Source organism: Acomys russatus, chromosome 6 (assembly GCF_903995435.1).
Source record: "Acomys russatus chromosome 6, mAcoRus1.1, whole genome shotgun sequence".
In the NCBI taxonomy this organism is placed as follows: domain Eukaryota; kingdom Metazoa; phylum Chordata; class Mammalia; order Rodentia; family Muridae; genus Acomys; species Acomys russatus.
Window position 1 is genome coordinate 34,630,568 of NC_067142.1, and position 27,880 is coordinate 34,658,447.

Here is a 27,880-nt window from a genome sequence, read left to right on the forward strand (position 1 = left end):
ATAGGTACTTATTTTATGGGAAAGTCAATATGATAAACAATAGAATACGATAATGGGCATTCCTCCATAGAGCTACAGAACAGCAATAAAATATCTTCAAAGTAGTCATCTAAAGCTGGGTGTGGTGTGTGCCTGTAATCTCAGCATGAGAGGTCGAGACAAGAGGGCCACAAGTTTAAGTGCATCCCCACTTACAAAGCAAGTTCAAGGCTATCCTGGGCTACTTAAGGCTGTCTTCTCAAAACAAAACAAAATACAGTCTGACTAAATGGCTCGGTGAGTAAAGGTGCTTGCAGCTGAGTCTGCTGACCTGAGTTCGATCCTCAGAACCCACACAGTGGAAGGAAAGCACCAGCTCCTATGTCCTGTGACCTCCATGTTGCCATGGGACTCAAGTACACAGAGAAAATGTAAGCATTGTAGTGAAATCTGATACTTGGGATGATTTAATGTTTGAAGTTAGCTTAAAAAGAGGACTGGAGGCCAGGTGTGGCAGTGCATGCCTTTAATCTCAGCACTCGGGAGGCAGAGGCAGGCAGTCTAGGACAGCCAAGGCTCCACAGAAACCCTGCCTCAAAAAACCCAACCCCCCCCCCAAAAAAAAGGACTGGAGATGGAGAGATGGTTCTAATTTTGAGGACAGGAATTTGGACCCCAGCATCCATGAAACAAGCCTGGCATCCTGTAATATGGATCCAGAAACATGCTGAGCTCTGACCATGTTCTTTTGCTTCCTACAGGAACTGTGTGTTTGCTGGGAGCGCTTTGTCCTTTGCTCATAGCCATTCTCATCTACCTGGGAGTTAATATGTTTATGCATCTATCTTTTATGTGGTTGGTCCCTTTGACTCGATCACCAGCAATAGTCAGGTTCTGCAGAGAAACAGAACCAATAGTAGGCAGATATGTAGATAGAAAGGCAGATAGGTAGGTAGATAGATAGATAGATAGATAGATAGATAGATAGACAGACAGATAGGATGATGAATTGACAATTGTGATTGCAGAGGCTGGAAAGGCCCATGGTCTCTGTATCTGCAAACTATAGACCCAGGAAAGCTGGTATTGTAATTCCATCTGAAGACAGAGGCCTAAGAACCAGGACAGCCACATGTGTAAATCGAATCCAAAACAGGAGTAGACTAGATTAGATGAGTCAGCAGTAGGAGGAACGGGGAGAATTCCTCTACCTCCATGCTTTGTTCTGGGCCTAGAACATTAACTTGGGTCCACAGATAATCAAAGTGTTTGCATCTACCTTTGATGGGAATAAAAGCCTATGCCCACCACTCTTGGCTTTCTTCTTTTTGTTGTTCGTTTTTGTTTGTTTTGCTTTTTGAGACAGGGTTTCTCTGTGTAGCCTTGGCTGTCCTGGACTCACTTTGTAGACCAAGCTGGCCTCGAACTCACAACAATCCATCTGCCTCTGCCTCTGCCTCCCGAATGCTAGGATTAAAGGCATGCGCCACCATGCCCGGCTCTTAGCTTTCTTCTTGAATCTTCCCTCTAAGGGAGAATGTTTCAGTTCAGCAGAAATGACTACAAGTGTGTGCGTGTGTCACACAGCGATATGACCTGTAATAGTAAGTATTACTCAGTGCTTCCTGTATGTCTGATGCTGTTACACTTTCTGCACATGATTTTGGATAGCATCCCTCATGCCATGCTGATGGCACAGGCATGCAATTCCAGCAACTTGAGAGGCTGAATCCAGAGGATCCCAGGTTCAAGGAGCAACTTAGTAAGACCTTGTATCAGAATTTTAAAAGGGACCAGACCTGGTGGTGCACACTTTTAATCCCAGCAATTGAAAGGCAAAGGCAAGTGAATTCACTGTGAGTTCGAGGCCAGCCTGATCTACATATTGAGTCCCAGGCCAGCCAGTACTACATAGGAAGACCCTGTTCTCAAAAAACAAACAAGAATGAAAACCCACCCAGACACACATTTTAAAAGGCCAGGTGTGATGTCACACACTAAGAGAAAACTTGATGTTGGTCCGGGCTACATGAGGCCCTGTTTCACCAAACACGGTAGACTTGCAGAAGGCCCATATTCAGTTTTCAGCACCCACATCAAATATCTTTTATCACCAATACCCTCTGGCCTCCTCTTAGGCACCTGCACACACACATAATGCATGTAAACTTATGCAGGCACAAAAATATACACATAAATAAAAATTAAGAAAGAAATCTTGAGGCCTGGAGAGATGGCTCAGAGGTTAAAGCTCTTCCAGAGGTCCTGAGTTCAATTCTCAGCAACCACAGGGTGGCTCACAACCATCTATAATGAGATCTGGTGCCCTCTTCTGGTGGGGAGGCAGTAATGTGGGCAGAACATTGTGCATATAATAAATAAATCTTTTTTTTTTTTTAAAGAAAGAAATCTTTAGAAAAATCAAACCTACCAAAATAGGATCAGCAAGATGCTTCAGAGAGAATAGGTTCTTGCCAAGTCAAACAACCTGAGCTCGATCCCCAGAACCCACATGTGGAAGGAGAGAACTGAGTCCCTCAAGCTCTGCCCTCCACCCATGTGAGAGCACCTGTTTACGTTCTCATACAAACAAAATGAATAAATCAGTTTTTTAAAACCAATGATGGTGGTGGTGGTGAGGAAGAAGAGGAGGAGGAGGGAAGAGGAGGAGGAGAAAGAGGAGGAGGAAGAGGAGGAGGAGGAGGAGGAGGAGGAGGAGGAGGAGGAAGAAGAAGAAGAAGAAGAAGAAGAAGAAGAAGAAGAAGAAGAAGAAGAAGAAGAAGAAGAAGAAGAAGAAGAAGACTGGAGATGCATCTCAGTGGTAAAGCCTCTGCCTCCCATACACACAGCCCTGGATTCAATAAATAAATAAATAAATAAATAAGAAAATAAAAGAAAAAAAAAGAAACCTACATTCACTCCATAACTATGTGGTAGATCCTCCTCAAGTTTTTTTTTCCCCTAAAGGAAAAAGGTAAATGCTCTTAGCACTTACATTTTCCATTCCTGAAGGCTCAGAGAAGTTAAACAACTTACACAGGTTCCATGTCTCAGATTTGAGCCCAGTGTCGTCTGACTCCAGAGCCAGTCTCACCTGCCATACTATACTGCCACTCTGTATTCGTGAGAAGGTGACTTTCTTAAGGTCATCCGCCCTCTTGAAAAGCCACTTAAGGGCCTGCTTGGTAGCGCACATCTTTCACATCAGCACTAAAGAGACAGAGGCAGGTGGGTATCTGAGGTTTTGTTTTTGTTTTTTCTTTTTCTTGTTTCTAATGGTTTATGTATTTTTATTTTATGTGCATTGGAGTTTTGCCTGTATGAAGGTGTTGGATCTCTTGGAATTGGAGTTACAGATAGTTGTGGGCTGCCATGTGGGTTCTGGGGATTGAACCCAGCTCCTCTGGAAGAGCTCTTAAGCACTGAGCCAGCTTTCCAGCCCCTAGAGGATTTTGTTTATTGTTTTGTTTGTTGGTTATTTGTTTTGTTTTTAAGACAAGGTTTCTCTGTGTAGCCCTGGCTGTTCTGGAACTCACTAAGTAGACCAGACTGGCCTTGAACTCAGATGGATCTCGGAGTTTAAAGCCAGCCTGACTAGTGAGTTTCAGGTAACCCAGGGCTACATAGCAAGACCTGTCTTGATAAAAAACCAAAACCAAAACAACAATAACTCCACTCCTTACCCTCCCACCCCCCAAGACAGGGTTTCCTTGTGTTACACCTCTGGCTGTCCTGGAATTTGCTTTGTTGTAGACCAGATTGGCCTGGAACTCATAGAGAGCCTGAGACAGAGAAGGTACAGGGATTTTAGGTGTAGACCCACCATTGGTTGTAGGCGTAAACCCATCATTAGCTGTAGGCATAGACCCAACGTTGGTTGTAGGTGTAGGCCCACCGTTGATTGTAGGTGTAGGCCCACCATTGGTTGAGAAGCCACAAGTCCTGCCATTTGAGTCTGGAGGCTTTAGATGAAGGATGGATGTGTGTCTTTTAGTGTTTTCCTAGAGCAAAGTCAGAACTCAGAAGAGACAGTCACCAAAATCAATTCACCAAGTTATTTGCATCAGGCCTGGCCCCTTCTTCTGGGAACAGCAAACATTTTTGTCACAAAGAGTCTCGGGAAGCTGGAAAGGGGGCTCTGTCAGATAATAGAGGGGCAGGTTGAGGATGCCTGCAGGGGCTTCAGAGTCTGGGGTCCCAGAAAATATTCTGTTTGTTTGTTTGTTTGTTTTTTAAGACAGGGTTTCTCCATGTAACCCTGGCTATCCTGGAACTCACTCTTTGACCAGGCTGGCCTAGAACTCAGAGTGATTGCATTTGTCTCCCAGGTGCTGGGATCAAAGCCATGCGCCACTATCACCCAGCTTCAGAAGACACTTCTCTAGGCTACAGTGAGAACGGAAACGGATGTGAGAGATGTCAGGAAGCGCCAGAGACTCAGTGGGAGGCTTGGGCATGGTGACACACATCTTTAATGCCAGCACTTGGGAGGCAGGCAGATCTCTAAGAGTTCTAGGCCAGCCAAGGCTGCATGGTGAGATCTGGTCTCAGTGAAAAAAGGAGGGAGAGAAGGGGGAAGGAGGGAGGAGAGCTTGGTAGGAGCAAGGACTATCATGTCCTTGCTCATCTGAGTCTGTGTCTCCTAGGAATGTGCTCAGTGACTCCTTCCCACACACTTCATGTGTCCTCTAATGTCTCCTAACAGTTCCTTTTGCCTCTTTTTATTTTTCTGTACAACAGAAATTTTAAAACATTATTGATAGATTTTTAAGAGAAGAGTGTTATAATTATCTCTGTATCTCTCTACATAATACTCAACAAGGATATATATCTCCTTCTGGATAGTTACTGCTGAAAGAAAGAGAACAAAAGAGAAAAGTAGGCTGGAGAGAGAAGAACCCAGAACAAAGATGCACAGGCCTGGTGTTACATTCTTAAATTCCAACTTCCTAAGGGTCTCAGGCAGGCGGATCACAAGCTCAAAGACTGCCTGGGCTATCGAGTGAATCAGGCCAGTCGAAGGCATCTCAGTGAGCACAATCTCAGAATAAAAAGTAAAAGGGGGCCGGGTGTGGTGGCGCAGGCCTTTAATCCCAGCACTCAGGAGGCAGGCGGATCACTGTGAGTTCAAGGCCAGCCTGGTCTACAAAGCAAGTTCAGAATAGCCAGGACAACACAGAGAAACCCTGTGTTTAAAAAACAAAAACAAAAACAAAAAAAAAAGGGGGGGGGGGGGGACTTGAGAGACTCGTGGTTAAGAGCTTGTGCTGCTTTCCGAGAGGATCTGAGTTCAGTTCCCAGCAGCCATGTTGGGTGGCTCATAATCACCTATAACTTCAGATCCAGTGGATTCAACATTGCTGACTACTATGAGCATTGTGTCCATCTGTACATATACATGCACACATGTATACAAATGCACATGATTAAAAACAATCTTTTAGAGCACAGAGTGCTCTTCCAAAGGTCCTGAGTTCAATTCCCAGCAACCACATGGTGGCTCACAACCATCTATAATGTGATCTGATGCCCTCTTCTGGCCTGCAGGTGTACATGCAGGCAGAGCTATATATATATATATATATATATGTATGTATGTATGTATGTATGTATATACATATATATTTTTTTTAAAATGACCTTTTAGAAAGAAAATAGTAATTGGTGAAAAAAAGGTCGTTGGTTAGGGTAACACTCTCCTTTGAACCCAGCATCTCAGAGGTAGGAGGTAAGAGGGTCTCTGTGAGTTCAAGGCCAGCCTGGTCTACATAGTTACAGGCTAGCCAGAGCTACATAGTAAGCCCCTCTCAATAAATAAATAAATAAATAAATAAATAAATAAATAAATAAATGCTATCAAATGTGATCGTGCACATCTTTAACCTTAGTACTCAGGAGGCAGAGGAAGGTAGATTTCTGTGATTTTTGAGGCCAGCCCAGTCTACACAGTGAGCTCCAAGCCTGCCAAGGCAACATAGTAAGACTGTCTCAAAAAGCAAACAAGAAAAAACATCCCCATTTCTGCCCTAAACTGTTAAAACAGTCTGGGAGTATATCTCAGTGATAGAAAGCTTACTAAGTAGATGCAAAGTCTGGGTTCAAGCCAGATTCTAGCCCCACCATTTAAAAAAAAAAAAAAAAGTGGAAATATGTGGCTGGAGCAATGGTTCAAAGTACTAGCTGCTCTTCCAGAGCACCCAGGGTCAGCTCCCAGCACCTTGCAACCCTGTAACTGCACTTCCAGGGCACCAGGCACAAGTGTGCTGCACATACAGAATGCAGGCGGAACACTCATATACATAAAATACAAATAAATCTTTTTTAAAAGGAGGCAAATATGAAGCTGCGACAAGTGCTAATGAATAGTGTTCTTACCATGCTTCAGGTGGGGCTGGAGAGATGGCTCAGAGGTTATAGGCACTGACTGCTCCTCCAGAGGTCCTGAGTTCAATTCCTGGCAACCACATGGTGGTTCACCATGCTTTCAGGTGCTTCTTTGTATCTAACAATTAAATATTCACCTTACTTTGCCTTATAATAGATGTGTGTGTGTGTGTGTGTGTGTGTCTGTGTGTCTGTGTGCATTTTTCCCAACTGTTAAGTTTTATCATGGCCCGATGGGTGGATCCTCTTCTGAGGCACTTTAAAAAAAATTTTTTTTATTTGTTTTTATTATGTACTGCCTGCATGTATGCACGCAGGCCAGAAGAGGGCATTAGGTCACATTATAAATGGTTGTGAGCCACCATGTGGTTGCTGGTAATTGAACTCCAGACCTCTAGAAGAGTAGACAGTGTTCTTAATTGCTGAGCCATCTCTCCATATCCTTATAATAGAATATTTATTTGTTTGTTTAGTTGGTTGGTTTGGTTTTTCGAAACAGAGTTTCTCTGCATAGCTCTGGCTGTCCTGGAACTCACTTTATGTACCAGGCTGGCCTTGATCTGCCTGCCTCTGCTCCTGACTGCTGGGATTAAAGGTGTGTGCCTCAATGCCTGGCTTCTACACTTCTCCTTTGAGGCATTTTGCAAACTCTTAGCTATTTAGCAGATTACTTGAAATAATTTGTTTGGGGCTGGAGAGATGGTTCAGTGGTTAAGGGCACTGATTGATTGTTCATCCAGAGGACCCAGGTTCAAATCCCAGCACCCACATGGCATGTCACAACTGTGTGTAACTCCAAGACCTGATGGTCTTACATAGACATACATGCAGACAAAAACACCAATGCATGTAAAGTAAAGGTAAATAAAAAGATTATTTGCAAAAAGTAAATTGTTTCTTTAATAACAGCATTCAGCTTTTATATCATGTGACCAAGTACCTGACATAGAGATGTAAAGAGATGGGCATTTATTTTGACTCACAGTTTCAGGAATTTCTGTGCATAGTCCTTGGCTTCTTTGCTTTGGAGACTGTGGTGAGGCAAAGCATGGTGACAGTGGGAGAATGTGGCAGGAGCTATTCATGACCACCAGGAAGCAGAGACGGCAAGGGACCTGGAACCCGGGCCTTGGCTGCCCTGGACTTTGTAGACCAGTTTGTCCTTGAACTCACAGAGATCCGCAAGCCACTGCCTCTTCTTCACCAAGTGCTGAGGTCACAGGTGTGCGCCACTGTACCTGGCTCAGGTAGAGCTTCTTTTCTGGTTTTTTTTGTTTTTGTTTTTGTTTTTGTTTTTGTTTTGAGACAGGGTTTCTCTGTTGTATCCTTGGCCATCCTGGACTCACTTTGTAAACCAGGCTGGCTTTAAACTCAGCGTTCTGCCTCCCTGAGTGCTGGGATTAAAGGCGTGCCCTCAGGTAGAACTTTTAAAAGGTTACTCCTGCTGATCCACTTCCTCCAGCTAGGACCTACTCTCTAAAGAGTCTAGAACATTCCAAATAGAGCTGCTAGCTAGGAGGCCAAGCATGAAATATGTGTGCCTGCGAGGAACACTGCACAGTCAGACCCCCCCCCCACAGTTATTGTTACCAACTGTTCACACTGGTTGGTATCTTTAGTTATATCACCCGCCCTCACAGCCAAGTCCGACAAGTGCTATTAACCGATGGGCGGGAGGCGTGTGACTGAAATACGACTGCCAGGGTTCTCTCAGCCCCCCTTCCACTCTCCCTTTGGGGTCTGCCTGCCTCATTCTTGTCTTCCAGTCCCAGCAGCCAGCACCAGCCCCTCTCTCGGCCTTAAACTAAAGCTGAACTAGCGGGCATTAAATGCCATGGCTAAGTTTTAGTCTTAGATGATCTTTGGACTCGGCAGATGCTGATCAAGTGACTGCCTCTCTCTGGCTTAGGATGGAGAGATGCCAGGAAAGATCGAAGCATCTACCCTGATGGGTTACACCAGGGCTTCTAGAAGGGATTTTGTGGCAGGAAGGAGGGGGGCAGGAGATTGAATGTCTCTGAGACTTGCGCAGGGCAGCATGATGGATGAGCAGTGGAAAGCCCTTCTATGAAACAAGCCAGACCTCTTGCAATAGCATCTCCCAGTGGCCCAGAATTGCATTTCCCTTAAGACACGCTAAATTGTGCTCTGGATTTATATGTGGGTGGTGCCTGCTGGCTCCTCCTCAGTGTGCCCAGAGAAGGGTGTCTCCAGATGTCCCTGCAGAGGAGGGAACTGAGGAAGGTTAGATCCCTCTTCCCAAGAGCCCTGGGGCCTCGGAGACTGATAGCCCTTTAAGGGTTTCTTCCTTTGTGCAGATCCCACCTCTCCTTCATACACTGTTCACGTGCTCAGTTTTTATGGACAATGAGGATATCGCCCCCCCCCCACCTCCCCAACCCCCACCCCCTATTCTCTTATTCTCTCGAAAAGTGGTGACAAGGCATCAGGGCAGCTGATGCTCAACTTTCAGGTTTGCTTTGGGGGGGGGGGGGGAAGGAATGGTATAGGTGGGTCGGTTATAAGAGCTGCCCCTCATCTTGAAGACCTACTGGCTTTTCTGAGATTGTAAATGCCGGGACTTATGTCCCCCTCCCTCCCCCAAACATTACCAAATACAGTAGAAAGGTGACAGGGAAAGAAAGGTAAAATCCATTCTTAAACAGAGCTTGCTTGCCTCAAGCTGGCCGGTTAATGAACCTCACGGCCCGGTCCCGGCTTTCCTGGCTCCCAGCGGCTCTGGCTGCTTCTGCCAGCCTTTGCATTTTTCTATCTTTTTCTCATTGCGTGGCCCCTTGTCTTTAAAAGGCTAAACTGCTCTGTACTAAATTTGGTCACGGAGCGCTCCAAGATTCCCTGGAATGTCCTCAAGTTTCAAACAGCTCTGACAGTGAGGCAGGCCCGCCCCCTGGCTTGGGGATTGGCTTTTCCTCTCCGCCTGGGCAGCTGTCAGGTTTTATTGGTTGTTGGTTAGACCAAGCAGGGTCCACTAGTCTTGGGCTGCAGGGAGGCTGCTGTGTCCCCTGAGCACCTGTGGCACAGCGAGCCACCGAGAAGAGCAGAGAGCGGCAGTCCTCACCTAGCCCGGGGCTTCGCACCCAAGCCCACTTAGCTCTATCCAGACCAGAACTCCCCGTGCCCTCCCTGCCTATCACCAGCACACCCACTGGCCCGGTAAGAACGGCTGCACGCTTTGCCAAGATGTCCAAGGTAGCTAAGTACCGGCGGCAGGTGAGCGAAGACCCCGACATCGACAGCCTGCTGTCCACCCTCTCCCCTGAGGAGATGGAAGAGCTGGAGAAGGAGCTGGACGTGGTGGACCCGGATGGGAGCATTCCCGTGGGGCTGCGGCAGAGGAACCAAACGGACAAACAGCCCTCGGGCACTTTCAATCGGGAAGCCATGCTCAACTTCTGTGAAAAGGAGACCAAGAAACTTATTCAGAGGGAGATGTCTATGGATGTGAGTGACACACCCTGGAGGAAAATAGGGTGGGGAAGGCAGGCTGGGCCCCCTAACTCCATGACTAGAACTCTTGTTTTCTTACAACAATTCTTACTGTCAAGGGACCAGATGTTTCAGAATAGGCTATCACACTCTAAGCTAGCAGTGTGAACTTTACCCTTAATTTGCACTGTAAGCAAAAGTTGGATATATTAGAGAGACTTGGAGTCACAAAAAAAAAAAAAAAAAAAAAAAAAAAAAAAAAAACCCAATAGGAAAAGGGATAGGTGTCCCTGAACAATGCATTGTTGAGTGGGTGCCATCCTGGTTTCTTAGCATGTTTCTTCTGTCTTCTCGATCCTGTGCTAGTGAGGAGGGGAAAGAGTGATGCTGTGGTCTCTAGCTACTCAAGAAGAGAAAAGCCAAGCTGATAGGAATGTTCTGGAGGACGTGGCCCAATTCCTGAGAGAAGGGATGGGACCACAGGGAGACAACATGGAAGAGTGAGAACACTGTCCCTGTCCCTGCCATCCCCTGGACTCAACCAGCCTCCCATAATCCCGCCTCGCCCCCCCCCCCGCCCATGTTGAAGACTTTACCAGGAAGTGGGGAACGTGTGGAAAGCCGAGGGGCTCAGGGATTCTCACCCTGTGGGCTTGGAGGTTAGTTCCAGCTTTGATAATAATGAATATTAAACAGGTGCAGGGGACATGATAGGTCCTTCTTTGAGGATCTGGTGGCCCAGGCCAGGAAGCAGAAATGAAACTCAGTTAAAGTCTTGACACTTTTGTGACGCCCCCTCCTTCCCCCGGCCCTAAGTACTCACTCTGGAGTTCAGCTCTGCTCCTCTCTTCCATTCCCTGGGCTCTGGGCCCAATGGCTGCCTTGCCTCCGAGGAGGCTGAGGTCAAACAGAACTGTTTTCAGTCCTGGGAACCAAACCCAGGGCCTCTCGCATGCCATGTAAGGGCACTACCTTTGAGCTACGCACCCAACCCTCAAACGAAAGCCTTTATTTACTCCTAAAGCAAGACGTTTGGGTCTCAGAGTGGCCAAGGGGACCCTTGAGCCCCTGGACTTTCATTGTCCAACATTAGTGCTGTAGTGAATGTGTGTGCCCTGCCTCCTCTTCCCAGTTCCCTGGCTTTGCATGGGGGGTGGGGGGGAATGCACTTCGGTCCCCAGATGGAGCCAAGTCAAGCAATAGCGGGAGTAAGAGTGGGAGAGTATGCATCCTTGGTCGGAGATGCTGCCTTTAGGACCAGTCTTGTCTTTTGGAGACAGTTGGCTACAGTCCACTCGTTGCTCCTCAAGCAGATAAAAGGCATATGTTAGCACAATGGCCAGATGGGGCTTGGAAGGTTTATTGAGTAGTGGGCAGAAGTCTCTGTAAGTCAGGGGGAATGTGAGTGAACCCTAACACGGAGCCCCTTTAGCATTATTATCAAGAGTGAGCGTGAAGTCAGGGCCTGCCACGTAAGTACCTGAAAAGCCCTGCATGAGTCCCAGCAACTCTCACTGTTCCGTCTGTATGACTAAGTCACTTCCAAGTCACCCTGATCTTGAAGAGAAGAGAAGCTGCTTCTGGGGCAACTAAGAGGGGGATGGAAAGTGCTTCAGCAGAGCCTGGCGCACAGACACTCAGTAACCGGCAGCGCGAGATTACCAACTCATTTTAGTAAAGCAACTAAGAAATTAGCCCAAAGCAAATCTCTGCCCTTGCCCAGCCCTGCCCACCCTTCAGTCTAGGGACTTGTCCCTTTAATTCATGGCCGGAGCAAACAAGCAAAGCATGGGTGCTCAGGTATAGCTGTAGAGTGTGAGTGCCAGGCTGAGGGACTAGCTCCAGCTCTTGCTGCCTGGGCCTTCTCTGATCATAAAGACCTGCCGGTAGTAAACCAATCAATTTGATAGTGAGCCAACCAATGAACCAGACCTGTGGAAGCCTCCACATGCCCACCACACCAGCCTTCACTTTCAGAAGCCTTGACAGTCTTAGGAGAGAGAGATTTTTATCCCCATTATTAAAAAAAAAAAAAAAAGTTACAAAAAGGCTAATACCTGTTTCAGAGCAACACAGCTAATGAGTGACCGGCCCAACTTTGAAGTTTGTACCTTCCTTCTTCCCGTCACATTAGGATATCAGAGTGAATCAAGGGAGCTGATGCCGGCCCTTGCTTCTTTATATTTTAGACAGATTCTCACAGAGCTCTGGCTTGCATCAAACTGGACAACAGCTGGTAAGGCTGACTTTGAACAACCGACCCTCCTGCTTCTAGCTCCGTAGCAGTGGGATTATGGACACATGCCACCATGCCCAGTTTATATGGCTGAACTCAGGGTCTTGGTGCCTCCTGACCCTGTGCTATCTGAGCTCTGTTAGGGTTATACAGTAGCTACGTGCGACAGCCCAGAGAGATGCTTGCATGTTGTCAGGTGAACAGCAACAGTGGCCATGACAGTCTGGGTGGAGGCCGGTCTCCCCACTTTCTGAGGAGTACCACTGACTATTAAGCCAGGTGTCAACCTGGGAAAGATACAGGGCGGTATTAAGGACCTTTAGCTAACTCCTGTAGATGGGACAATGGCATTTTGAGCATGCTTTTAAAAGAGTGTTTATGTTTTAGATAAAAGTAATGAAATGTTCTTGGGAAGATTGATTGAGCCGGGGGTGGAGGTGGGGGGGAGGGTTGCTTTAAAATGACAGGGATGGGGTGCAAATGAAGCAGGGCTGATCAGGAATTACGTCCGTTGAAGCTCGGTCCACATGGGTGTTCATTACATTGTCCTCTGCTTTTGTTTGCTGCTTACCATACTAAGAAAGAATAGAAATCAAGAACGGTAAGCAAGTCCATTCAGCTTTTCCTGCCTAGGTGTGTGTGTGTGTGTGTGTGTGTGTGTGTGTGTGTGTGTGTGTGTGTAAAATTCCAGGGATCTTTTGAATCGTTTAGCATAGTTTTTTTGTTTTTGTTTTTCGAGAGAGGGTTTCTCTGTGTTAGCCTTGGCTGTCCTGGACTCGCTTTGTAGACCAGGCTGGCCTTGAACTCACAGCGATCCGCCTGTCTCTGCCTCCGGAGTGCTGGGATTAAAGGCGTGCGCCACCACCACCCAGCCCTAGCATAGTTTTTATGGACTATTCCTCCCATCCCTCCTCCAGGTTACCGCCTCCAGGTAGTCATCTCGGACTCTTAGGCAAAGCCGAGCACCTTGATTGAGCATTCCAGCGCCATAGCGTTCTGTCCTTCAGGAGAGGGTCCTTTAGGGAAGGGGGTGCTCGTGGGTGTTGTGCTGTGCGTGTGGAAGTCACAGGACAGTTTTCAGGGGTCAGTTCTCTCCTTCCACTGTAGGTTCCAAAGGATGTAACTCATGTTGTCAGGTTTGCATGGCAAGCGGTTTCCCTCTTGCTGACTCGCCTTTTTTTTTTTTTTTTTTTTTTTTGCCGCGGGCAACGCACCCCTCCCCCCCAATGGTGATGGTGATTGGACCCAGGGCCTTGCTCATGGCAAGCGTCTGTCCTGTTGTGGCACCTACCCGTGCCCCTCTCTTTTGTAATTTTCTGCTTTCCTGGCTGTTTCCCTCACCAGCATATACGCTTCAGGAGGCAGATAATTACATAAGACCTCCCACCCACCTAAGAATGAAATAAATTTTAGTTAGCGAGGGACTCAAGGAAGGCTGGAGGCAGGCTTCTTGTCCTGCCTGTAAGTGGGGTGGATCTGGCAGCCTGTCTTCTCCCTGGGCCTCTGGGAGTTCTCCTTTAGCCCAGGTGGAAGACAGAGCCCTCAGCCAGAGCATAAGCCAGCAGTGGAGTGAAGCAGTCCTTGTCTCATGTTTCAGGGACCTGATCCCCAACAGGTCAACTCTTATTCTCTTCCCTTCCCAAGTGGGGAGGGACCTCTGGGCCTACCTCCCTTAGCCTTCTCCCTAGGGTGACAGGGACCTAGGATTAGCACCTGATGAAACCGGGGTCAGGGGCCAGGGCAGCTGAGCCAGGGAGCGGAGCAAGCTCTTTTAGGTTTTCCCTAGAGGTTAACTTGAGACTCTGAGCAACCCACTGCTGGCTGCAAGCCTCCTGCTGCCACTCAGCCTCCGCAGCCCCTTCCTCTACACCTCGACTCAGCTCCATGCCCCTCACTCCCTGCTTGAATGGGAATGCCTGAGGCCACCCACGCACCAATCCTCAGAATGCCCTTTGCAGATAGCTGGGTTAGTTGGGAGTACAGCAGGCAACTCGGCTCACTGATTAAAGAGATTAACCCCAACTGGTACACACTCAAAATAGCTCTGGAGACCAGGGTAGAAAGGGCAGAAGAGGTGATGGGGGCCTGGTGACCCAGGTAGGCACAAGCACACACCTAGAAAGGCTAGCTAACTTTCAAAGCCACCTCCTTCTGTATTTTGGAAAAGCAGGTGACTTTAGCTAGGAGGTTGGACCTACAGGTATTTGTCTCTACGTGTGGTTTTTAAATCTTTTGTTGGTTGTGTACATAATATTTAAAGAATTTTGTGGACAGGCTTTGTGATGGCACATGCCTTTAATCCCAGCACTCAGGAGGCAGAGGCAGGCGGATCTCGGGGAGAGGGGGCTTGGGGTGAGTTCAAGGCCAGCCTGGTCTACAGGGAGCTTTCCAGGACAGACAGACAAGGCTATGCTGAGAATTCCTATCTCTAAAAAACAAAATAAAGAAAAGAAAAGAAAAAGACTCTTGCTCAAGCCAGGCAGCAGAGGTAGATCCCATCTGCAGCACGCGTGTGGCGTGTGCTGCTTGTCCCTTTTTGTTGTGAGAACTCGAGAGTGTGCCTAGATGGAAAACATGAGAAGGGGCACACCAGATGCACAGGAACGAGAAGGACTTGCGAGTATGAAATGGCCCAACGATGAGAGGAAGGTGGGAATGGTTTCAGAGTAGGGCCTGAGTGCTGCTGACCAAGACCGGCTGCCGCCAGCAGCAAGGACAGTTGCAAGCGGCAGGGTTTCAGAGACTTCATGGTCCCAGCCCCTCTCTCTCCTCCAAGAGATTGTGGAGTGATGGTGTCAGCTCATGCCAGTATGCCCACAGCTGGCTCAGAGTAGGCAAGCCTTGAGTGATAGGTGCTAAGAGAGATTGCAACATGTGTACACATGCGTGCATGCGTGTGTGCATGTGTGTGTGTGTGCATGTGTGTGTGTGTGTGTGTGTGTGTGTGTGTGTGTGTGTGTGTGTGTACACTCAAAGCAAGAATGGCCACAAAGCATAGAGGTGGAGGGCAGAAGAAGCTGACGTTCATGTGCCTGCCAAGTTGGATAAACAGGAATATCCTGGTTGACAGATCAGCCTGTTTTGTGCTTATTGACCCACACTAGGCATAACCAGCAGAAAGAGGTGTTTGATGTTTGGGGTATGAGCTCTTGTTCAGGGCCTCTCACCTGAGGGCCTTAGTGAGAAAGAGAGGGCAGTATCTTATTTAGCATGTGCTGGTGCCAAGGGCATTACCAACCCCATCACTGGCTTAGCTTCCCCAGCTCCACTACTTATCTAGTAGGAATGATAAAAATCAGCCTTGAAGGGCTACTGGAGGATTAAACAAGGTAAGGTACTGAGAGTTTAGTTCATTAGGAGAGACCCTTTCTTCAATCCAAATTCTTCAGGCTTTGTACCTGTAGAGGGGCCAAAATAACATTTAAAAAATTCTGCCCGTGGGAGTGAGGTGATGACGACAAGGGGGTGAAAGGAAAGGAGAAAGGCAAGAAATGAATTTAAGGAAGGAGACAGGGTTATTCCTTGATTTCTGCCTGGCTCCAGCCACCTAATTTAAGAGTGCAGTGGCCCTTATTTTACCTATCTCTCACCCCCAGGCTGAAGGACCCATACAGGTTTACTGGTTCTTAAAAAAAAAAAAAAAAAAAAGGCAGAAAGGGGAGAGCTAAGGGACGGTTCAGGCATGGAGAACTCTCCTGGTCCGTCATGTTCCATCCCAGCATGATCTCAGAAAAGCCAGGGCTACTTAGGGAGTTCTGGCTTCAGCTCTCTCTGGGGTCCACTGCACAGGCCAGGCCAGGTCGTCAGGACAGTGTTTACAAACAGCTAGGAATAGAAAGGCCTCCTGCTCCACCCCCCACCCTCCCCTGCCCTCACTTCTTCCCGGTTCGGGATCCCTAGGCTCAGAGACTCCAGATGAGGGGGCAGGGCCAACAGAATGCCCGCCTCCTGTGCTGAGGCGCATGGTCCTCAGGCCAGGGCTTCCTGAGGGTCGCACTGTGGCTGCTGGATGTGGGGAGTGTAGTGGTTGGAATCGTCTCTACAGAGTCCAAGCAGCTCTGGAGTCCATCCTGCTCTGCTGATTGCATGATCGTCCCGTCACTGTGCCTGGCCGATTGGAAGCGTCCGTCAATTGGAAGCTCAAGTGGCTGGTCCTGGGGTAGTGCTAAGGCTCAGAAATCTACAAAGGGCTCCAGGAAGTGTGCTGGGTTGGAAGTGTGGTACTGAAGACTCATGAACATTTGCTTTCTTGCTTCCCCTCAATCCAACTCAGGCTACTCCTCTTCCCGCTATTTAGCTCCTTTTAGTGCTAAAGATGGATAGCACCCAGAGCCTCACACAGTTTAACCCTAGGCTCCAGCCTGTACCCAGGCTCCTCACTCCCTTTATACACAGAACTCATGAATCATGTTTTATGCTTATAAGATCAAGGAGGACTCAACTGAATCATCAATTTCTCAAATATTCATTGAGGTTTTACTATATTAGGCATTTCCTAAATGCTAGGACAGTGAATAGCATGGAGACTGGTCCTATCACCACAGAGATTATGTTCATCTTCACGGTCAGGTTAGAATATCGTACCTTGCTTTCTGTTGCTATCGTAAAGAGAATAACCAAAAGCAACCTGGTGAGGAAAGGGTTTATTTGGCTTGCGTGTCCGCATCATTGAGGGGAGCCAAGGTGAAAACTGAAGCAGGGCAGGAACCTGGTGGCAGGAACCAAAGCAGAGACTATGGAGGAATGCTTGCTTACTGGCTTGCTTTCCATGGACCACCTGCCCAGGGGTGGCACTAGCTACAGTGTGCTGGGTCATTCCATATCAAGCATTGACCAAGAAAATAGCCCAACAGCCTTGCCTGTATACCAATCTGATGAAGATATTTTTTTTTCAATTGAGGTTCTCTCTTCCCAGATAATCCTAGCTTGTGTGTCACGTTGACAAAAAACCAGCCAGTACGATAAACAACACACACACACACACACACACACACACACACACACACACATTTATACGTATCATATAATATCTTGTATATAATTTTAAAAAGAAGTGTAAAGCTGCTTAAAGAAAGAGCATCTGACTATAGTCGTGGCCCGTTTCCAACATGATCATCGGGGTGAAAATGTGACACTCATTCAATGTCTGGGACAAAGTCAGCTATGAAAGGCCCGGAGAAACTCCTTCCAAGCATAGAGAGCGGTCACGTGAAGGCCTTGAGAGGGGAGCAGTTTATTGCAGCCTGAGGAAACTCAGGCCACAGTAATTGGGGCAGAGCTGGAGGAGATGAAGAAGGTTCAGATAGTGCTTTAGGGGAACTGAGGGATTTGGTTTGTCTCTTAGTTTATTTACGTGGTGACGGAGATCAAACCCAGAGTTTTGCATGTGCTAACCAAGTACTCCACCATCAAAATACACCCCTAGCCAAAAATTTGGTTTGGGTTTTGTTGTTGTTGTTGTTTTTTGTTTTGTTTTGTTTTGTTTTTTGAGATTGGGGGTCTCACGTAGCCCAGACTGGTCTCAAACTTAACATATAACCAAGGATGATGTTGAACTTTTGATCCCCCTGCATCTGTCTCCCGAGTGCTGCGGAGGTAAACATGTACTCTACACCCATGCTTGTGTGGTCCTGAGCATCCAACCTCAGGCTTCATACATGGTAGGCAAGGACACTAACAACAGCCACATACATACATCCCCAGCAGCTGGAGTCTGCAGCCGGAGGGGCCAGAGCAGGAAAGACATGGCTCTGAACTGTGCTACTGAGAGCCTCGGTCTGAGAGCTTTCAGATGAGTGGAGTGGAGGAATGCCAGGGAGGAGGCGGAGAGCAGCGGAGCAGGTAGCGCTCCCCTCGGAAAGGATGATTTGTTGGGACAAGAGGTACAAGTACTGGCTGACATACTGAGGGAAAAGGAGGAGCTGTGGTACTAGGATGGTGTTGTTTGTGTGTTTTGAGACGTGGTCTCAGTTTGTACCTGGGCTGTCTTTAAACACACCATTTTTCTGCCTTGGTGCTGGGATTTCAGAGTATGCACCACCACAGCTGGACCATTGAATTAATTTGATGCCACTTCCTGAGATGGCAAACACCACGGCAGTGGTTTGGGAATCGGCAGAATTTTAAATAGAATCCATTAGTTAAGTTCATTTGCTAATAAGATCTCCAAGTGGAAATACTAGGTTGCCAGGAGGTGTATAAATCTTGGACTCCATAGGAAAGAGAGTTGAAGGAACCATTAATATGTGAATGATATTTAACTCATTAAGACTTTTTTTTTTTTTTTCTGGGAGTAAGGTGGTGGTGGCACACATCTTTAATCCCAGCACTTGGAAAGCAGAGGCAGAGGCTGTGACTTCGAGGCCAGCCTGGTCTACAGAGTTAGTTAGGTCTAGGACTGCCAGGGCTACACAGAGAAACTTTGTCTTCAAAGCTAAAACTAAGCCAGGTGTAGTGGCTTACACCTTTAATCCCAGAGACAGAGACAGAGGCAGGCAGATCGATGCGAGTTCGAGGCCAGCTTGGTCTACAAAGGGAATGCAGAACAGCCAAGGCTCCACAGAGGAACCCTGTCGTGGAAAAAAAAACAAAAACAAAAACAAAAAAACAACAAAACAAAACAAATCCCTAAAACCAAACTGTTTTATTCTGATTTCTTTATTTAATGTTTTGCTTCTGTGTATGTGCACCCCGTGTGTGCTTGGTGTCCACAGAAGCCAGAAGACATTGAATGAAGTAATGCATGGTTGTGAGCTGGGTGCTGAGAGCTGCTCTCTGCAAGGGCAGCAAGGGCTCTTACCCACTGAGCCGCCTTCCCACCCCTCGTGGAATGTGGGTAGAGGAGAGCGGAGCGCTGAGAGCAGAGTACCTCATTATATCTACATGGAGGCATTGGAAGAGGAGAGCAAGCTAATGGCGGGACTGAGAGGTGGGAGGGAACCTGGTGCTCTCGCAGAAGCAGGAAGAAGAAGAATCAAGGAAGAGAGCTCTCCACCCTCTACCTCATGCTTGTTGCTCAGAGGTTTAATATGGCAGAGGGTCAGCTATAGTGCCTGCAGCATGGAAGCCGCTGGAGCCTAATGGAGTTAACAGAGGAGTGAATATGGATTGGGGAGGAGTGAATATGGATTGGAGGAAGAATACAAGCTGTCTGTCTGTCTAGTCCTAACACTGATCAAGATAGCCAAGGTAAACGTATTATCAGGGAGGGGCTTTATGAGACAGGGAACTTTGTTGCCTGTCTGTACGCTGTTGGGAATAATTCAGCGGAAGGAAAAACTTTGATGGCACTGGGAAAGGAAAAAGGACGGGATGGAGTTCATGGTAGCTGGCAGGTCCACACTCTAGGCAGAGTCTCACCTCTGCTTGGAGGGAAAGCCAAAGAGATAGCAGTGATGCAGCCAGATTGATGGGGTGGGTGGGGAAGGGGGGTGGGGAAGCTGATCTCTGAAGCCTTCACATGTGCACAGTGTGATCTGGGAAGACAGCACGGGCAGCCATATATAGGCTGGATTGAAGCAGGGGGAATTTGAGGAGGCTGTCAGAGGTCAAGGCCTAGGTCACCAGAAGAATGCTCAGCGCTCCCTGGGAGAGGTAGAGAAAACACGAAAACACTTCTGGACAAGAAATCTGGCATGCAAGCTGTCACTAGACAACAGCCAGCACCAGAGATGCTTAAAAAGCCAAATAGCCTTTCTACTTCATGTGCATTGGTCTGTTCTCAAGGCCACCATGCCCAGGCAGCAGGTCCTATCCTGGTACCCAATTGACAGCTGAGCAATGGGACCTGAACAGATCTCCAAGCCAAGCCAGGGAACATGGTGACTTCCCCGCTCACTACTGACCAACTGTGTGGCCTCACACAAGCGCTTAACAATCATAAGCACCGCCTCCTTTTGTTTTTATTCTTTTCTGCATTGCATTGGTTCTTTGCAAAATGGGCTTTTCCCCAATACATGTTTTACTGCGACATAAAAGCCATACAGAAGTGTGCTGTGGGTAAAGCGTTAAGTGTAGACAGAGTTGGGCTGCCGACCAGAGTGGTCAAGAAATTCAACATCAGGGTAACAGCACTGCAATACCCACCTGCGCTTCCTCCCCAAGGCTAACCTATCTCGTCTTCCAACCCCATAGGTTAGTTTTGTCCACTTACATGGACTCCTATAGGCAGAGTTCTCCATCTGGGGTCTTTCACTCCACTGTCTGTTGCTAAAGTTCATTTGTGGTGTTATCCATAGCATTGTTGTTGTTGTTATGTTTTTTGAGACAAAGCTTCTTTGTATAGCCCCGGCTGTCCTGAAACTTGCTCTGTAGACCAGGCTGACCTCAAACTCAGAGATCCTCCTGACTCTGCTGGGATTAAAGACATGCACCACCACTGCTGGTCTGTCCATAGCATTCCTGTGCAGTGTTCCACTGCATAAATATATCATGATTTGGGTAATCCATCTCCCTGCTAACGGAAATGCGACTTGTTTCCAGTCTGGGGCTATTATGAACAATGACGCTAAGAACATGTTTCTCGCACTCACGACTTCATTTCTGTTTGGTATGTATCGAGGCATGGAATCTATGATTCCTAGGAAACACATAAGGCGCTTGACTCACTTCAAGGAATGACATTACTAATTTCAAGAGTTTTTGTGAAGTCAGTGTGCAAAAAGATGGAGGTGATCTAATACCATGCTTTGCAAATAACAGGTGCTTTTCACAGACAGCCGTCACAGTCATTTCCAGCTGAACCCATCTTAGAAAGCAGGCAGTGTGCAGGCATGCTCTTTGGTCATACCCTTCACGCATTCTTAGCCCAGTCTTCTAAGAGTCAGATGCATTCCTAAAGCTCAGGTTAGGTTCTTTGTCTCTAGACTCTCTAGCTTTCCAAAGTGTGATGACTTGAACAGTGTCTTTTGGCGAGGCATGGTGACAGAAACAGGTGAATCTCTGTGAGTTCGAGGCCAGCCTGGTCTACATGAGTTCTAGGACAACCCGAGCTATGTAATGGAGAAGCCTTGTCTCAAAAAACCATAAATAAAGAAAATAAAAAAGAAAGAGAAAAAGAAAAAGAAAGAAAAACATTTCCCGCCAGATGTGGTGGCGCATGCCTGTAATTGCAGCACTCAGGAGGCAGAGACTGGCGGATCACTGTGAGTTCGAGGCCAGCCTGGTCTACAGAGTGAGTCCAGGACAGCCAAGGCTAACACAGAGAGACGTTGTCTCGAAAATCCAAAAAAAAAAAAAAAAGAAAGAAAGAAAAGCATTTTCCACGTTGTTCCTCCTCCTTTCATTGTCTTAGCTTGCTCCAGTGTGGCCCGCTGTCTGCTTAGCTGAGTGCTCAGGGCCTTCTTGGTTTACTTAATTTTCTCTTTAGTTTATGTCTGAGTTTTGGATCGTTCTAAACATTGCCCTCAACTCTCAGGTTTAATCTTCTCCAACCAGTCATCACCCTGTGTGATGAGACTGTCAGTGTTTCTGTTCCACATCTGGACCTCCAGTCATACCTGCAGAAAGTGTCACAGCCATGCTTATCGGCACCTCTATGAACGAAAAGCCCAGAACCTCAGCTGAGCCCTCGAGGCTGCCCAGGACATCTTGCCATGCACCTCTTAACTCCCCTAAAAGACTATTTCAAAAGGCAGCCATTCTCTACAAACCCTGGCGTTCCACCATCTCTCTTTTCACCCTAAACAGATGACCCAGCTCATATTTCTCAGAGAGACACAATGCCAGCAGGGAAGATGCTTGAAAACCTATTAGCATCCCTGAATGCAAAGCTCTTCTCTCTCATCTCATCTAAACGGAATCTTTTCTCTGGTCCCTAGCCACTTTGGAATTTCACTCGCTCCTGCCTCCACAAGGACCTCTGGTACTTAAAGCACCCTTCCTTTCATCTTTGGCATTCCTAACTGTTGTCCCACGTCTCATCTCAGCACTGTTTGTTTTGTTTTTGTTTGTCAAGACAGGGTTTCTCTGTGTAGCCTTGACTGTCCTGGACTCACTTTGTAGACCAGGCTGGCCTCGAACTCACAGCGATCCGCCCGTCTCTGCCTCCCGAGTGCTGGGATTAAAGGCATGTGCCACCATGTGCAGCTGTCATTTCAGCTCTTTTGCTTCCAAGCCAGGCTATAGAAAAAGCATTACCACTGGGTCTCCCCTGTCAGCATCTGCCTTACCACGACACTATCAGCACTGATGGAACAGCCTATGACCTCCCATTGCTGGGCCCATGGCATATGCTTTGGTCTTTATTCTATTTGTTTACTGTGACATACAATCACTCTCTTGTTCTTTTTTGTTGTTTGTTTGTTTGTTTGTTTAGATAGGGTGTCTCTGAATAGCCCCGTCTGTCCTGGAACTTGCTCTGTAGACCAGGCTAGGTTTGAACTCAGAGATCTTCCTACCTCTGCCTCCCGAGTACTGGGATTAAAGGCTTGGCCACCACACCGGGCCATTATTGTGTTCTTAAAATACTCACTTCTAGGCCAAGTGGTGGCGGCGCATGCCTTTAAACCCAGCATTTGGGAGGCAGAGGCAGAGGCAGAGGCAGAGGCAGGCAGATCTCTGTGAGTTCAAGGCCAGCCTGGTCTACAGAGCAAGTTTCAGGACAGCCAGAACTGTTGCACAGAGAAACCCTGTTTCAAAAAAACCAAAATCAAACAAACCACTCATTTCCATAGCACCAAGACACCACATTCACCTGGCCTCCCCCTCCTTTTCCCCCTCTAATTATTTCTTCTGGGTTGCTGGGGAAAACAAGGCTCCCTGTCACGGCTGCACATTGCCGTCTCCTCTGCAGTCTCCCCAGGTGCCTCCTGCCCCACAGACACTGCTACCAGCCTATGCTCCGTCTCTATCTTTGGCCTAAATCTCTATTTTGGGTTCTAGATCATTCAGTTGCCTCTTGGATACCTCAAGTGTCTCAAATTCAACCAGTCTAAAAATAAAGTAGTCATTGACACCCCACCTTAGTCGTAAACCTGCTTTTCCTCTGCGTTCTGCACTTTGGCAGCTAGAAGTCCCGTCTAACCCAGAACCAAGGACGCAGCCCTGGAGCTTAGCCAGCCCTCATTTCTCTCCCCATGTCCAGACCTTACTAGAGACAGGATCCTGCCTGTTCTAGCTCTGTGGTCTCTTAGCTCCTCTGTATTGTACATCCATCTCTTCCATCCACATCACATACCAACTAGACGCGTGCCATGGCCTCCTAACTGCTCTCCCTGTTTCTCTCCTCTCGACATTGCAGCCTACCCTTCCTTCTCTCAGCTGCCAGAGTCTTATTAGAAGATGAAACCGTGATCTTGCCACTCCCTGCAGAAAAGCCTTCAGTTGCCCAACAGGGCTTCCATGATCAAATTTACCCTCCTTAGCATGGCTTAGGAGGTCCGTGGTGAGCCAGCACCCCTGTCGCTCTCAAGCCAATGATACTCTTCTCCTTCATCACCACCCTCTGTTGCAGCTGGGGACCGTCCATTGGTTCTTCACAGCTGCCAAGCCTCCTCATGCTCCCCCAGTGCCTCTGAAATGCCCATCATCTAAGTGAGATGCCAGGCCTCCATCGCCTTGGTTTCACTGCCACCTTCTTTAGGAACGTTTCCTGGCCAAGCGGTGGTGGCACAAGCCTTTAAATCCCAGCACGTGGGAGCCAGAGGCAGATGACATCTTTGAGTTGGAGGTCAGCCTGGTCTATAGAGCAAGTTTCAGGGCAGCCACAGGCAGGACTACACAGAGAAAACCCCCGTCTCAAAACAACAGCAACAGCAAAACCACCAACAAACAAAACAAAGACTTGCTGACCTCCAGCCTGGGGTCGTGTGCTCCATTCCTGTGTTGGCAGCAGCGTCTACAGGGTCGGGCACTTCACACGCCAGGTCCACAAAGCACATCATTTCAGCCTTATCCCTGTCTGTTCTTCCTCAAACTTCTCTTCCCTCCTCTTCCTCCCTCTTCCCTTATTCTACCCAGTGATCCATCTTGCCCATGCCAAATGCTAGTCTTATCGAATCTGACTGTACTTACAAATTAAGCTACACTCTTTCAAGACTTTTCCTTTCCTTTTCTTTGTTTTCTTTTTGAGATGGGCATCTCTCTTCATAGCTCTGGCTGTCTGGAACTCACTCTGTAGTCCAGGCTGGCTTTGAACTCAGAGACTTGCCCGCCTCTGCCTGCTGAGTGTGGCGATTATAGGTATATACCACCACCTTCCAGCTTTCTTCTGAGATTTTTAAAATCTACAATTTTGTGCCCAGATTCTCAAATGAAGAGGCATTAACAGTGAGCCAGTTTCTGTGAACAGTCAGTGAAATTCGCCTCTGGGGCAGTGGCTGTAGGAAAGGTCTGCTGCTCTGTCTTTTTTTTTTTTAATGTACCTTGGTGTTCTGCTTGAAAGTGTGTGTCCAGAGGTGTCAAATTTCCTGGAACTAGAGTTACAGGCAGTTGTGAGCGGCCATGTGGTTACTGGGAATTGAACTTAGGACCTTTGGAAGAGCAGTCAGTGCTCTTAACCACTGAGCTATCTCTCCAGCCCCCATTCTGTCTATTTTTGTTCTTGTCTTGGTCCTCTCTTTTCCAACTCTCTGGAGATATGAAATCACAGACTGACCCTTCCATCCAAACACAGTCAAGTCTACCCATGGTCCCTGTGCTGCTTAGGGCCACGGGAAGAGTGAGTGAGCCAAAGCCTCTCCTCCAGTCATTGCGATTCCTCCATAAGTGCAGGAGTTTTGTCTGCAGACCTAGAAGAAACAGCAGGCTTCCCTAGAGGAGTTGCTACAAGCCTGTGTCCCTCTGGACAATCCCCCAATCCCCTGCCGAGAGAGAGAGAGAGAGAGAGAGAGAGAGAGAGAGAGAGAGAGAGAGAGAGAGAGAGAGAGAGAAAGCACTGCTTTCCCCATAGCAACCACAGAACCCCCTCTCCAGGAGCCTAAGGCCTAGATGTGTCGATCTCAAACCCGGAAAGGTCGGGGTACCCTGCTTCTACAGCTATGCAAATGTGTCCTGGAGCAGCATAGGAGGGCAGAGCTAAGATTAGGTCCTTGTAGAGTCTACAGTGTAGCCAGTCCCCTTTCTTAGACTTCCACAAGAAAATTAAACCCTACCAGTTTATTTCCTCAGTTTCCCTTGTATGACTACAACAGAATACCAGAGTGGGAAATTAGGACTTGCTTATTTTACTTTTTTGAGGTGGGGTTGTATGCAGCCTGGGCTGGCTTTAAATTTGTTATGTAGTGGAGAATAACCTTGAACTCCACATTTTCTTGCCTCCTCCTAAGTGCTGGGGTCACCATGTGTCATCCTGTCTGCCTAGGCTGTGCCATAGTTGATGATCAGAAGTGTGTTTGGTTCATTGTTCTGAAGGCTGTGAGATCTATGATGGAGGAGTTTCATTAAGCAGGGCCTTTTGTTTTGTTTTGTTTTGTTTTCCAAGACAGGGTTTCTCTGTGTAGCCTTGGCTGCCCTGGAATCACTCTGTACACCAGGCTGGCCTCGAACTCACAGAGATCTGCCTGCCTCTGCTTCCCAAGTGCTAGGATTAAAGACATGCGCCACCAAGCCAGGCCTTAAACTGGGTCTTTTTGTTGTGTCGTGGCATGCCAGGAAGTGGGAGTGGGGAGACAGGAATGGAGAGAGGGGACTTAGCAGGCATGTAAGGACATGAACTTTACCCAAGAAAGGCACTGCATTGCTTGCAGCAGCAGCAGCATTAATCCACTGAGTGTCTCTAAGACCCAATATGGCTCATGTGACCCCACCTTCCAACACCAGATGACTGGGGGACCAAGTTTATAACATATGAATTTAGGAAGTCAGTTTCAACTATAGCTCTCACAGAGATGCAAGGCAGCAGCTAAGCCCATCCTCAATCCATAAGGAAGAAATTGATTCATTATATATAATGGATGCCTTGAGGAATTAGTAATGGTTGATATTTGTGAGAAGGAGGACCCTAACTCCCCCCAAATAGTCCTCCTCCTGCTTTCGTGTCACATGGTCCCCTCCTTGCCCTCTTTCCCTGCATTAAGATCTCTCCCTCCTTTGAGCACAGACTTCTTTCTATGCCTTCCCGTTTGTGCCTGAGATCATCCTACGCATGTATACCTTGCATTACATTTTCTCTCCTGCTTTTTTTGTTTGTTTGTTTATCATATTAGGCATTTTCTCATGTCATTTAAAAGGTCTTCCTAAACATCATTTTCAGTGGATGTCATCACAGTCCATTGTATGACAGCATTGAACCACTTGCCTATATTTGGACATTTACATGGTTCACAATAAATATACTTTCCAAGGCCCCAAACAGATCCCCAGAGCTTCAACATAGGCTCCTTCCCTTGGCCTCTGGCACCCGTCCCCAGAGATGGAGCCAGCCAAACCAGATGATAAACAGAACCGCTAACACACTGTTCTCCCAGCTGAGTCTCCGATGAAACAAAACTCCTGGAGTAAAGACTCCCTGGGTGCTGGAAACGCAGGGCTGATGGGCGGCTTGCAGGGCAGATGCCCTGTAGCCCAGGGAAACATGAGGCCACAAATGTTATTTTTCAGAGGATCAAGTGACTGAAGTTAGATCATCTGTCAAGCAGAGCACTTTTCCTCTTTCTTGGCCCCCTGGGATATGCCAGAGTGTATGTACCATAGGGAGGGCAGATGCACCACGTTTCCCTCTGTCTTGGAAGGAAGACTTACTGCTATTTTAAAACGACCAGGGCTGGGGATGAGGCACAGTTGGCATAGTGGTCCCCTCTGGTAAATGAAGCCCTGGTTTTGAGCTCAAGTACTGTGAAGCAAAACAAAACAAACAAACAAAAACCTACCAGCAACCACACAAACACAACAAAACCAAAAGGCAATCAAGGCCTTGGAAGTTTTCAAGTCTAGAGAGGATGTCAGGGAGAAGGAGTAAAAACTAGTCCATCTTCCTGCTTCTGTAGGAGGCCATGCCCTACACACATGCTCAAGTTCAGTGCCAAATGCACATGACACCAAGGGAAGCAAAGTAAGTTCTCTTCATGAAAACCACAGAGAAGCACCGCCCACCCACAAGCCCATCCGGAGTGCTTGGCTGCTATCTTAGGAACCACATAAGTGGCCAAATTCTTTCAGCCACCATGATGATGAGTTTGAAACTTCCTGTCTCTGTCAAGCTTTTGTGGGCTCCACATATGTCACTCATGTGAGCCTCCGGTGTGACTTTAACCGGCCAGAAAGATAAGGAAACCAACTCTTCCGGAAGTACCCAAGAAAAGTCTGTGTAGCTGGATTTTTTTTTGACCACTTTATTGGGATCCTATATCTTCCACCTTTCCCCACCCCAATCCTTTCTAACCCCTGAACACTAGGTAGGCAAGAAAGAAGATGAGAGGGGAAAGGGGGCATAGATCTCTTTAGACTATTCCCTGCTGATTAAGAGCCTTGAGTTTCTTGGAGCAAATCCAATCTTCAGCATCAAAATACCAGCAACCAGCAATCCAGCAATCCAGCAATGCAGCAGTAGCCAAAGCAACAACAGGAACCAGCAGTAGCAAGGGCAGCAGCCGCCACCCAGGCCCTCTTTGGGCTCTCATATTTATACCCTCTCAAGACCCCAGAATTCCAAGTGTAAACTATCTGAGGCTGGCAAAAATCACATCCCTCTAGAGCACAAGACATATCATAGTAAGCAGCTGTGGACAATCTGAAGCAGCCCCACATCCCACACCTGGGATTAAAACAAAAACATTTGCATAACATAAGTGGGTTTTTAAAGAAACAAAAAAAAAAAATCTCACTACAGGTCTGAATTCTTTCTTTTGTCCTTCACTTGAAACAAATCATGAATAACTTAGAAAGAAAATCTAAAAT

The 27,880-nt window shown here is 47.5% G+C and overlaps 1 protein-coding gene across 1 annotated transcript in view; it reads left to right on the forward strand.

The window, feature by feature from the left end:
* Window positions 1-9,297: 9,297 nt before the first annotated feature.
* Window positions 9,298-27,880, forward strand: part of Lmod1 (leiomodin 1) — a 41,097-nt gene continuing 22,514 nt past the window's right edge. The window contains exon 1 of the mRNA XM_051148208.1: window positions 9,298-9,825. Coding sequence (XP_051004165.1) covers window positions 9,565-9,825 — 261 coding nt within the window. The 5' untranslated portion in view covers window positions 9,298-9,564. The remainder of the gene's footprint in view (window positions 9,826-27,880) is intronic.